The sequence below is a fragment of the Pseudorasbora parva genome, chromosome 7 (genome assembly GCF_024679245.1).
Source record: "Pseudorasbora parva isolate DD20220531a chromosome 7, ASM2467924v1, whole genome shotgun sequence".
NCBI lineage: Eukaryota > Metazoa > Chordata > Actinopteri > Cypriniformes > Gobionidae > Pseudorasbora > Pseudorasbora parva.
In genome coordinates, this window is record NC_090178.1 from 5972861 (window position 1) to 5986226 (window position 13366).

General features: G+C 34.9%; 1 protein-coding gene across 4 annotated transcripts in view; it reads left to right on the top strand.

The window, feature by feature from the left end:
• The window catches only part of myom3 (myomesin 3), a 125641-nt gene that overhangs the window by 86223 nt on the left and 26052 nt on the right, over positions 1 to 13366 (top strand). For 3 of the 4 annotated variants that reach the window (XM_067447846.1, XM_067447849.1, XM_067447847.1), the window contains exons 19-23: positions 492 to 679; positions 7318 to 7444; positions 10857 to 11038; positions 12136 to 12250; positions 12331 to 12486. In XM_067447846.1, the coding sequence (XP_067303947.1) occupies positions 492 to 679; positions 7318 to 7444; positions 10857 to 11038; positions 12136 to 12250; positions 12331 to 12486 (768 nt within the window). Of the gene's footprint in view, positions 1 to 491; positions 680 to 7317; positions 7445 to 10856; positions 11039 to 12135; positions 12251 to 12330; positions 12488 to 13366 lie in introns of all 4 variants that reach the window. The other variant, XM_067447848.1, reaches the window with a different exon arrangement.

The window sequence follows — 13366 nt, forward strand, 5'->3', positions numbered from 1 at the left end:
GTAAACTGAAATGAAAAATAAACCATAATCAGTACAAAAAAACAATTAAAAAAAACGAATAAAATGACAATCACATAACAAAATGACAAAAAAAATGTTTTTATTTTAAACTAAAATAAAAACTTAAAATATAAAAATAAAATCGAATTTAGATCTTTATGCTTCGCACACTGAAACACATCCATCGCATAAAAAGCATTTACTGAAATTTCTGAAAGGATGCTTAATTTTCAGTCAGCTGAAACCAGGACCCATTTCTACATGTGCATTTATCAGCACATTATCAGGAGAACTGTGAAAACGGGACATTTGGTCATCCTTTTAATTATTTCGGTTTTTCATCTGTAAAACACACAGTAAATCAAATAATCACGCATTTGAATCATTAACTATTGATAGCGAACCTGATGTGGCTCACTTCTGCAGTAATTCTACGCAAAATGCAGCTGCAGCTTTTTGACCTCTGACCCTCCCTTTCCAAATCACTGCAGATGCTCCGTCCTGCCCATCAGCCATCGCTGTACTGCACTGCACTGGAGGAGAGATGGTGATTGGCTGGAGAGCCCCTGCCAATCACGGAGGAGACCCTGTGCGCGGCTACTATCTGGACCAGAGGCAGAAATCCCAGAGCACCTGGCAGGAGGTCACCGTCAAGCCTATTAAAGAGAGAGTATACAAGGTAGGGCTGCTCGATCATGGCAAAAGTTTATTTTTGGTCAATATTGAAGTCACAATTAATTAACACGATTATTGGTGGGCAGTATGATCAAAGACTTAAGAATTGTTTTAAATATCAGTGAAATTTTACAATTATCAATGCTTCAACAAAAACTAATATTAGCTTAACTAATGTAAGATAATGTAATTATCAAAATAAAGTAAACAGTCAGCAATACATTAAGAACAAAGAAACTAATTGCAAACGAAACACATTTAATAAACAGTGTTTTAAGTTTTTCAGGAAGGTGTACTAACTGTGGTATTCAGATACGCAAGTAATAGACTACTACAAAAAATGTAATATAACACTGCATAGTCTTTACCATACACATTACATATAGATTAATCCTTATTAAAGCTACCTAAGTTATTCAGTCAAGATCAGTGTGTGATTTTCTTTTGTCTTTTGTTGTTTGATTAACATTAATGACAGAAATGTCAGCAGGTTTATTAGACTGCTGTCACTTTTAGAGCCAGTGCACGGATCCAATATACTGTTACACATGCATTTTCTTTATTAACTGTTACATGTATACTCTCCAAAAAGACATTTTGGCATTGTATTGTTATTCAACTAAATATTTAAATAAAATTAATTAATTATTTAAAGGGTTAGTTCACCAAAAAAAATAATTTATTTCATTAATTACTCACCCTCATATCATTGGACACTTGAACACATTGGTTCATCTTCGGAACACAAATGAAGATATTTTTGTTGAAAGCTGATGGCTGAGAAAGGCTTCAGAAAGGCCTCCATTGGCATTCAGTACATTCCCACTGACCCACTCACAAGACCCATAAAGGCACTAAACACATCGACACAAAGTTCATCTCACTACAGTGCCTGTACAATAAGTTTACAGTGTGACGAAAATAGTTATTGTGCGCACAAAAATCTAAATAACGACTTTATCCACCGAGTTATCGACGTGAACTCAACATATGTGCGAGAATATGATGCAGATCCGCCATTCGATAGCGCCGCTATTGCGTGAGTTCAACTCCGAGACCTACACAGAAGACAATAACTTGGTGGATAAAGTCTTTTTTTTTTGCGCACAAAAACAATTTTCGTCGCAGTGTAAAATAACTGTACAGCTACTGTAGTGAGATGGACTTTGTAACGCCGCCTTTAGTGCCTTTATGGGTCTTGAAGCCAAATCAAATTTTGTTGCAATATTTTCCTGTTCAACACTGTGATGCTGCTTTGAAACAATCGTCACTGTAAAAGCGCTATATGAATAAAGTTGATTGATTGATTGATTGATTGATTGATTGATTGATTGATTAGGAAGTGTTTGACAAATACAACTTATGTTGCTCACCAACCACTGTGGCAAGTTTTTTTTTTCCAAAGTTACTAGCCACTCAGCATTTTCACTGGCCACAATTTTGACATCGGAAAAATGTGGATATTTTTAATATTATCTCATAATTTGACAGCAGGTATATTAGGCTATTAGACATAACTGACTGACATTTTGTTTAATTTTGACTGTTTAAGCACAATAAGCAGCAAGAAAGAACTAAATTTAGCATTGAGTGCGTACTTGGGGTGTGAGCACAAAATCTGCAGGAATATGTCAAATTATGCACATTAATATGCGCAATCCCACACAGAAATTAAAGCTCTATAACACCAACAATATTCATTCAGAGCAAATTAAATTAGGAGGAATACTGGATTCTAAACAACAACAAAAAATGCCAAAATTTATCAAGACCTTGAAGCAGACATGAGGGAGAAACACCAACACACACCTCATACGTGGCCGCTCAAGTATACGGTGCTTCCCTTGCCATTAATGCTTGAATAACACGCCTACGTCTCCTTCCATTAATAATAATGGCTAGTGCGGTGGCTGCGATATACATAAACCTACCAACATACATGGCATAATTTTTGGAATGACTTATCACAAGAGGAAAAAAAAAAGTTTTGCTTGCATAACATCAGTTAATGGAAACTGTCATTTCGTAATAGTTTTTTATTATATCGACATTTAGAAAATATTGCAAAAGTTTTGCGCAAATTTGTAATGGAAACGCAGATACTGACAGGAGGCGGGTTTGTGTGTCACTCTGTGGGAGAGATGAGAGAGAGAGACGTGTGTCTATTCTGCTGAAAGTAAATATTGGAAGCATTTCGGATGTTTCAGTATCGATGTACTGAAGTCAACGCTACATTGCTCTTAGTTTTTTATTTCAGGTGTGTTTTTAAGACTACAATTGAAAAATATATATGTAATCAAATGTAAGAATTTAACGTGAAAGATGATGCATGCATTTAATAAGATTTTTAAAAAATGGCCTTTATAAAATTAAATAACACCCTCGGGTGAATATCACAAATATGCAGATTTAAGTAGGCCTATGTAATGAGAATGCTGATTAGAATATTACTTCAGAATCAATATATGTATACCACCAATTTCATTTAATTTGATTAAATTAATGTTTAAGTTGATATTTACAAGAAATATTGTAACCGTTACTAACTTTTAACTGCTGTAAAAAGCACCATATTTGTTTAAAGTGTTTGCAAATCATATGTTATTGCACTTTTGTTCATATAGCAGCACTTTTGTATTCATTATAAAATTTTGCTCGTACTGCGATTAATCGCATTTATTCACGGACAATCATGCGATTAACCGCGATTTGTCACGGAAAATCATGCGATTAAACATTTTTATCGTTGCTCAGCACTAATATTAATATAAAATTCAACGCATCAAAGTGGCTAGTAGGAGTGACTGCTTTACACGCCACTGCTGAAATACACCTGCATTTGGTGTTCTGGATCAATCACGATTAATGGCACAGCCCAAATACAAGGTGAACTGAACTGAGAATGTCAGTGTGAACAACACAACATAAAGTTTGATAAATCACTGATGCATTAACTTACATGCTGCTCCAGCGACTAATGACGAGAGCAGCTTAAATCAGTCAGAAATAACGTCAACATTTCATTTCAATCGTGCAGGCACATCTGCCTTTGTCTAACTTTCTTCTCTTTCGTTAAATGTGTCACAGAGCAGCTATGGTGTCCATGGAGACTTAATTAAAACTTAAAGCACTGTTTATTTTAGATAGTTTTCAGTGTTTAATTAGACCGTTTTCTAGTGTGAACGTCACATTATAGTGGTTTGATGAAAAGTATGGAGTATATAGACAGAGGCCATGGCCTTTATTGTTTTTAAAGCAGGGTGATTTTAGTTGCTGCAGATGCATGGAAACAAAGGCACCATTTAATTACTAAACAGTTCCTCTGTTGTGGTGCATTCTGAGTTAATTATTGGTTGTTTAAAACAGGACTTTTAAGTATGATAATAAACAAAATCAACAAATACAATGCAAATTGGAGTTCCCATCTTTGACAACGTAAACTATTATCAGTCTTGACCTTATCAAAGGCATTCAACAAATAAAGTCAAACGAATATAATCTGTTCAGTTGACATTCATTTGATTGGCAAAAAACTATCTAGTCAGAAACTAAGGTGTCGTGACTTGTGAACAGTTATTTTTTTATATATACTGTTTATTAAGTATATGCTATATTATATTACAATATATTATTAATATACTATATTATTATTTATATAAAAATGTATTGTTCCAGTTTTTAATTTAGTTTGTTTCAGTAATTTTATTAGTTAGGTTTTTAATATTTCTATTTAGAATTAATACATTTTTATTTTAGCTTTAGTCAATTTATGACTTATCAACACAAAAGAAGATATTTTGAAGAATGTGTGTAACCAAGCAGAGAGAGCAACCATTCACTACCATAGTAGGGAGAAAAAAATACACATTCTTCAAAATATCTTTTTTTGTGTTCAGCAGAACAAAAAGACTCATACAGGTTTGGAACAACTTGAGGGTGAGTAAAAATTGCATTTTTGGGTGAACTATCCCTTTAAATCAAACGTCCTTTACAAAAATAAAGGTAAAACAACAATGTTGGACGATTTTAAAGTTGGAGGAGAACATGAGATGGAGCCACCTTTCCAACAACACCAAATTCACGCATTTGAGGTTAAAAAGTATATAATTATTTTTTTACACATTTTTTTAGGACCGATAATTTCGCTAAATAAGACACTACTCCTCAGCTGGGATCGAGCAGAGCCTCTAAATCCGTGTATCATTCGTTCAGTAGTTTTTTTATTTAATATTTAAAGTAGAAAAATTAGAAAACAAACTTTTTTTCCCCTAAAAAACAAGATTTTGGCTTGATTTTTCGTTCAGAGGTAGAAAAATTAATAAACAGTTTAAATAGTTTGTAGATGTCTACACGTGGGTGGGAATTATACGGCCATTCCTGCTGATTGGTCAGCCAAAGATCAAACTATTGTCATCAGTTCTTCTTCAGTTCCGCACAGCAGAATAAAAGTCCTGCGCTGCTACAGCTGTACGGATTCTTAACGTGTTTATTGCAATTACATTTCATATTTTTCTCTTCAAACAACCAGACTAACGAATGGCTCGACACAACCCGTTGGGGCAGAGTCTAGGCAGGGCTAATGAGTGATACACCGATTCCTCTGAAGCCCTTTGAAACTGCATTGGTTTGGATCTTTAACCCATTGGTGGCAATAGAAGTCCATTATATGACGAACAATCCTGAAAGATTTTGCTCAAAAAACTTTGTTTGACAGAAGAAAGAAAGACATGAACATCTTGGATTTAAAGATTTTTCCTGTAGTTAAATCACATTACACCTAAATCAGACCAATAATAATAGTGTTGCTTGCCTTAGCAAACACAGATAATGAGAACATTCATTTAGACCTCTTGAACAAACATTTTCTGAAGGTTTAGTAACTTTTTGGATGGAGCAGAACATGTTTTAGGAGTTTCAAGCACTTTTTCTGTATTTTTGAGTGTCGTGAGTACACATCGCCCTCTAATGGACTGAAATTGCAACAATTGCTCTGTCTCTCGTCTCTTTCTATTAACATGTCCTCTAGAAAATAGGGTTTTTTTGGGGGGTGGGAAGGTGTTTTTTTTTTTTTTTTGCTCAATTTGCTCACAGGAAGACTCAAAGTGCATTATGTCAATTAGAAAACATTGATTTTTGAGTGCGCTCCGTCGCCGTAGCATGTGAATCCCATGTTAATGATTTCCGCTTCTCATTGAGCAGTCAGGGAGACACACCACCTGCCCAGCCTCATTAGAGGACACCAGAAACCTACGCCACCTCGCGCTGAGATGCCTTCACCATTCCTGACGCCTGCCATCTGGTGGACTTTCTCTGTCCCAGCAGGCAGTGGGTGGCCTGATCTTGGCGCTCAGGAGATTTGAGCTCCTAGATAAGCCTCTGATTTGATAAGAGGATTCAGCCAATAGTTAATCACGGGTCTAAAAGGCTCGAGAAGGCCCGTGTTTCTAAATCCAATCCCAATTATGTGTGGCTAGGTGGCCACTCGTGGCGATCTTTGCTTCTCATCACAGAAACCAGAATTTATCGGATAAGTCGCTCTCTGGCCTAATGGTCCTCCATATAGACGTCAACCGGCGGATCAATGCGCTGAAGATAAAGGCTTTTCTGGACACGGTTAATGTGGTTAACTGAAAGTAAAACTAAAACCATAAAGAAGCATTTTCATTAATTGAAATATCAAAATATATATATTTTTTTCAGCTTCTTGCCAATATGCCATTTCTCTTTTCTTTTTTTTAATTTCATTTGAAGTAGCCTACTAAAATAACTCAAACTGAAACAAGACGTAAGAACTAAATTGACATGTCTTTAAAAACACTAATAAAAATAAAATAAAAAAACTGAAAAATTAAATACAAACTAATTTAAAATATTCATCAAAACTTAAAGTAAAGCTTTTCATGACAATTTTATGTTGGCTTAATTTTGAAATTGAGAAAATGTTTTAAGCTTCCTTTTTTATAATTTTGCTAGCATGTTTGTAACACGTGTTAGTACATTTCTAGCATGAATTAGCATGTTAAGATCATTTTGTAGCATAAATTAATTAATGTTTACATGTTTCTAGCATGTTTTAACATTGCTTGCATGCATAAGTACATTGCTAACATTATTTAGCATACTAGCGTATTTTAGCACATTGCTAGCATGAATGATCACATTGTTAGTATGTTTAACACATTTTTAACATGAATGTTTCTAGCTTGTATTAAAACATTGTTAACATGAATTAACATGTTTCTAGCTTGTTTTAACACATTTATAACATGAAATGCGAGCATTTTTAAACTGTATGAATTGGCATGTTTCTAACATGTACCATTCTGCTAGCACGTTTTAGCATATTGCTAGCATGAATGAGCATGTTGTTAGTATTTTATCATAATTATCATGAATTAGCATGTTGCTAGCACATACGTTGCTACCATGAATAAGAATGTTTTAGCACATTGCTAGCATGATTTATAAAAAATAAAAATAAAAACCTATTTATTAAATATTGTAGTTGTTTATTTAATAGAATTTTAAAGAAGCTTTCAGCTACCAAAAAGAGTGTCAGTCATCTTGTCTTCCATTTTAGGTTTCTCTTCTGTTCTTTCAGCCGCATCCATTTATTTCCATGATTTGTCTGTTTGTTTGCAGGTGACAGGCCTTCAGGAAGGGAGTTTTTACCAGTTTCGTGCCTTCGCGGCCAACATTATTGGGGTGGGCAACCCTTCTGAAGCCAGCGAACTGTTTCTGTGTGAGCGCTGGACGATGCCTGAGCCTGGTAAGATTGCGCCCAATTACGAAAGGGAATTAACATGTTTTTTCCATTAACAGTTCTTGAAGCGGTTTCCAAATTTCCAATCTAATCGCGAGAATAGAATATATCTTACTCTTTGTTATGCATAAGTAAGCAGATGGTATTATAAATATTCACACTTTTGTTGTTATCTTCCATCTTTTTGTTGCACTCTGTTTTATACAAAACTTTACTTGACCTATACAGTCTTCCTCTCCTGTTGATCATGTCTGTTATTTGTTCTCCAGTTTCATGCTTTTCTGAAGTGCCTCTATAATGCCATTTTAAAGTCTCCTACAATAGACTTACATGCATCCAAGGTCAAAAAACGCTTTAATTTTCTCATAATATACAGTTTATTGCACATCAACTCATTTCTCAAAGAGTCTGAAAAAACGGCTTGTTCGCAGATTCAGTCTCTCTAAACCCCTCCTTTCCTCGAGCCTATTGTGCTCTGATTGGTCAGATGGCCCAGTCTGTTGTGATTGGTCGACCGCTTAGCAAAGTGTTTGAAAGCAAAAGATCATTAGCATATCTGAATTTGAGTTCAGCACTTGATACACAGTAATCAGAGCCGGCCCAAGCCTTCATGGGGCCCTAAGCAGAATTTTATTTGGGGGCCCCTCGGTACCTATTGACTATTGTCAGTTCTTGATAATAATCGCACACCCATTATCAATTGTTTTAGTTGGAGCTGTGTTGCTTACATCATGTCTGTCTGTCATGTTTTTACCCTTATACGGTTTTTAATTGTAGCAAACCCACGAGAGTGCTCAGGTGTTCATTTGCACTTTAATCTTCAAAGTCTTACAGTACAGTTCAGACTGGGATAGGTACGATTTAAACTTCTTCTTTTTTAAAGAAGTCTCATGCTAAATATGCTCACAATTCGTTACCCCAGGACTCTTTGATGAATAGAAAGTTCAAAAGAACAGGATTTATCTAAAATAGAAAGCTTTCAAAGAATCCTAAAAAAGATGTTTACACAACTGTTTTCAACATGATAGTAAAAAAAAATGTTTCTTGAGCAGCAAATCATCATGAGAATAATCTGTGAAGGATCATGTGACAGTGAAGACTGGTGTAATGATGCTGAAAATTCAGCCTTTGATCACAGGAATACATTACAATTTACTTGATATTCATATCACATACAAATATCATATATATCATAGAAAACAGCTATTTTAAATTGCAATAATATTTCACAATATAACTGTTTTCACTGTAGTTTTGATCAAGTAAATGCAGCCTTTGGTGAGCAGAGACATCTTTTAAAACAAGAAATGGTGGATTTCTTTCAAAAGCAGAGCTTTTATTTTGGCGGAAATTTTTAACGTAGACAGACATTAGTACTTATTGTTGACAAAAGCATTTTCATAAATGATTCTCATTACAAATTTGGGAAGGCTTTTTGGGAAGCCCTGTCAGAATCAATCCGTGCATATATTAGAAAACAAAACAATTACTAAATAAACTGCAAAATGTTACAAGGCCATAAAGGCAATTTCAAACATAAAGGAACATACAGTGGCAGCAAGAAGTCATTTCAAGTGCTCTTGGGGGCCCCAAGCAGACGCTTAGTTCGCCGCTTAGTTCGCTTATGCCTTGGGCCGGCCCTGACAGTTATACGAATGACAACAAAGGGGTCGTTTTTTTCGCAGCTCTGAAAACAACGTCTTCTCAACATGTCGACACACGAATCTAACTCTTCCGGTCTCAGCTACAACGGCAGTGTTTGAGGGCGGGCCAAAGAGACGTTTTTCACAGGCAGCCAATGAAGACCATAGACCACTGCAATCAAGACCATAGTGTATTTAGGCCAATCCCACACCGGGGGGAAAACAATCCAACGCTCTCCATTGACTTTGTATTGCGTGAAGCGGCCGCCTCGTCTTTTCTTATTTATAACAAGAAACAGAACAATGTCTAAAAGCTGATATGTGACAAGGTGTGCAGCAAACAAGCTAAAAACACGTAACTAAGTTTTTATAAGCTGTCGATCCCAAAAAACGAGTGTTTAAGGAGACAAAAGTGCATACAGGCAATAAGACGTGAAGCTTCAGCTGGAAGAATGGGGCAATTTTGGGACACTCAGTATGTCTCAGTATGCCTACGTGTGCAGTAAACATGTTGTCAAATATCCAAATGTCAGTTTTATATCTTTTATTTCCTGTTGCTGATTACTTTTCCCTCCAGTGGGCGTAGTTCTCAGTGTAATATAACAAGTCGCGCTCCGACTCAGGTGTCTGTATCCACTTTTGTGTCCTTAAACGTTTGTTTACAGCTTATAAAAACTTCTGGCTTTTTGTTCCTGGGTTTTTTTTTTAGCTTGTTTTCTGTACACCTTGTCACATATCAGCTTTTAGACATTGTTAGTTTTTTTATATAATTCAGAAATGACAAGGAGGCCGCTTCCCGCAACAGAAAGTCGATGGAGACGGTTGGTTTGTTTTCCCCCCCGGTGGGCGTAGCTTTCAGATTATGACGCACGTCGCTCTGTCTCCATAGTCTCTGGCATTATGCAAATGTTACACTGTTATGTAGATTTGTAACAAGAAGTAATACAGTAATTAATGACGACTCATTTCGGCAGTTCACAATTGATTATTTAATTTAGGAGACAACTTCTCATGCATTTGATCTGTAAAACTTCACAGACTTTTACATTCACAAACAGCTATATTACACACCGCGTTCTTGTAGCAATTTTGATGAAGAAATATTGGTTGGATGTTTTAGAAATTTCAACGGTTATATTACCAAATTATGTTTATTTCACATTTCATTGCAAAATAAGTACAATAAATAATTGTATTACTGAACTTTAATTTATTGCACAATTAATGTTACACTTTTTCATCATAGCAAACGGTAAATGTGATTTGAGTTTCAATCGAGTTTTAGAAGCTTCTTTAAACTAGACCACGTCTGACACATGGCTTTTTTATGTCATAAATCTTAAAATGTGTTTCAGTTCTTTATATTTCATAATGACTTAATCTTTATAGGGTGTCTCTTTGGCGCAGTGATGCAGAATTGAACGATCGATAAAAGTCATTTTTCTTCCATTGTGCTGGTTCACTTGTTTGCCATTTTTGAGTTATTTTGCTTACAGCACATTCATTTAACAAGAGTAGAGATGGCACACTACATTTTTCCTTGGTTTATCTGGCATGTTGTGAGTCAGATGATTTATTTTATTGTGTCTATGTTCAAGAGGATAAGCACAGCTCATATAAAGTGAGTATAAGAGAAATTAATGCAGGAATCTGCTGTGTAATTTCTTCCGTTTTGAAAGAGTTTTCCTAAACACAATTAAAATGAGTTGTAAATGAACAGAGTGATGATGGATAACTGAACGAATGTGTTGATGTTCTTCCTTCATTTCTTGCAGGTTGTCCATATGATCTGGAATTTAGAGAAGTGAGGTGCAACTCTCTGGTGCTGCTGTGGGCGGAGCCTCTGTACAAGGGCCAATCAGAGATCAGAGGGTATATAGTGGAGTTCAGTAAGGGGGCGGAGTCTGAGGATTGGACCGCTGCGACAAGTGAGCCAGTGACAGAAACTCACTATAAGGTCTGTTTCGCTTCTCTTTTGTTGCTGTACATTTACCAGATAAATTTAAAATAACAAGTAAAATTACCCAGAATTTAAGAATTTAAATGTAATTCTACATCCTTAATTTCATATTCATATTACAAGTGTGTATCAGGAATAACAAATTATGTAACTGAAAAATATCACTATACTTACCCACATTAATCATTAAGAAAATTGTCTTGTATTACAAGTTTTCAGAAATGTTATGTTTAAATATGTAAATATAATTATTGCATTCTAATTAAATATGCATTAATTTGGAACATTTACAGAACAGAAATCTGAACAAAATGCCAAATTCAGGTTATTTTTTCATTCTGCCAATATATAAGAGTACATTTTTGGTCTATTTTTTTAAAATAATTTTGGTTTAATTTTTAAAATGTTATGTGCGTTATTGTTTTTAAAATATTTAATAACAATAATAATAATAAAAATAGAAAAATATTATATATATATATATATATATATATATATATATATATATATATATATATATATATATTTTTTTTTTTTTTTCAGTTTTAGTTATATATATATATAGTTCCCTTTATTTATTTATTTATTTTTATATTTTATTAATCTTTATTTCAATTAACAGAAATGTGTTTAATAGTTCTAGTTAATGATAATTTTGGATACTTGGATTTTGGTTTTGGATATCCGTTTATCACTGTCAACAGCTAGAAAATATGGGAATAATATTATATCAGGTGAATGATCTATATGAATAAAATTGTAAAGTTTGGTATATGTAAAGCAGCAGCTAAAGTGGAGATTCCTGACAAACTCATGCCTTTAAATATATGTATTATAATTGAAATCCACAGATGCAAGTAGATAAAATGCAATGAACACTTAAAAGTGTATTTTGGATGTTTTTATTCCTCTGGTCTGAAATAAAACGTTATGGAAGCAAAATAGCCCAAAATCTTAAAATCCACCAGTGCATGAAAAAACATTTGCCTGCTTTGTCTTGCAATAAAAAGCGTCTCAGTGTAGTTACATTTGCATGTAGTCCCACAAAAGCTTTTGGAATAGGAGTGACCTGTTTTTGGATGCATGTTAATCAGGTTTCAGGTCTGCAAGCAGGTCAGACGTACCGCCTCCGTGTGTCTGCCGTCAATGACGCTGGAGTCGGCATGTCTTCTGTGCCGTCTGAGCCAGTCAAAGCGCAGACTAAAGCAGGTCAGCTCCCTGGAAATCTGCATAATGACTTCATTCTCATTTTACAGTTGCGTATAACTCTATCCCACGTTTGCCACCAGGAACCAAAGAGATTGAGATCGGAGTTGATAATGACGGCTTTATCTTCCTGAGCTTTGAAGCTGCTGACGGGGCTGATGGAGACGTCTTTAAGTGGAATAAAAACTATGGAAAAGCTATTGATGCTGGACGAGCCCGCTTGGAGAACAAAAACAACAGGTTTTTTTTGCCAATATGTCTTAATAATATGAGCACAACAGTGACACTTTTTTCACAAAAAGATGGAAGGCTATGAATTTAAATTCTTTTTATGAACAAATAATACTCATCCCATGAAGCAATCAAAAACTGCTACAATATTAAACTAATTTAATATGTTTTAAATTAAACACACACACACACACACACACACATATATATATATATATATATATATATATATATATATATATATATATATATTTATTTATTACACGGCTCTGTGAAATACTTGATTCTGATTGGTCAATTGCACATTCCAGCGGTACGTTATTTCCAGATAACACCCGCTCATCCAGGTACTACGAGTTATCTTGACCGGTACTACTTCTATGCTTAACGCTGGCACCATCTTGTGGTTTAAACAGCCATGGCTACAATGGAAGACTTCAAGGCAGGTTTCCTTTATAACGTTTTTAATATAGATCTTTTTCTTACACAAACGCATCGATTCGAATCAGAAGGCTCTATTAACCCATCGGAGTCGTCGTCACGTTATTTGATGGACAGCTGCATTTTTTATGGACTTCAAACACAACTACAACTAGGCTACTGCTTGGATTAACGTTAGCCTGGACTTTTTAAATATAACTCCGATTGTATTTGTCTGAAAGAAGAATGTCATATACACCTATGATGACTTGAGGGTGAGTAAATCATAGGCTTGGTTTCATTGGGTGAACTAACCCTTTCAGCATTCATTTTCAACATTTAGCAAGGGCAATAGGGCATATGGCAAATCTTCAGCAATAGATAAAGGCTTAAAGCAGGTTGGAACTGTTTTCCTTCGCGGAAGCTTTGTGTAAGAGCTAATAAAATATTTAATCTCAAGACAATATT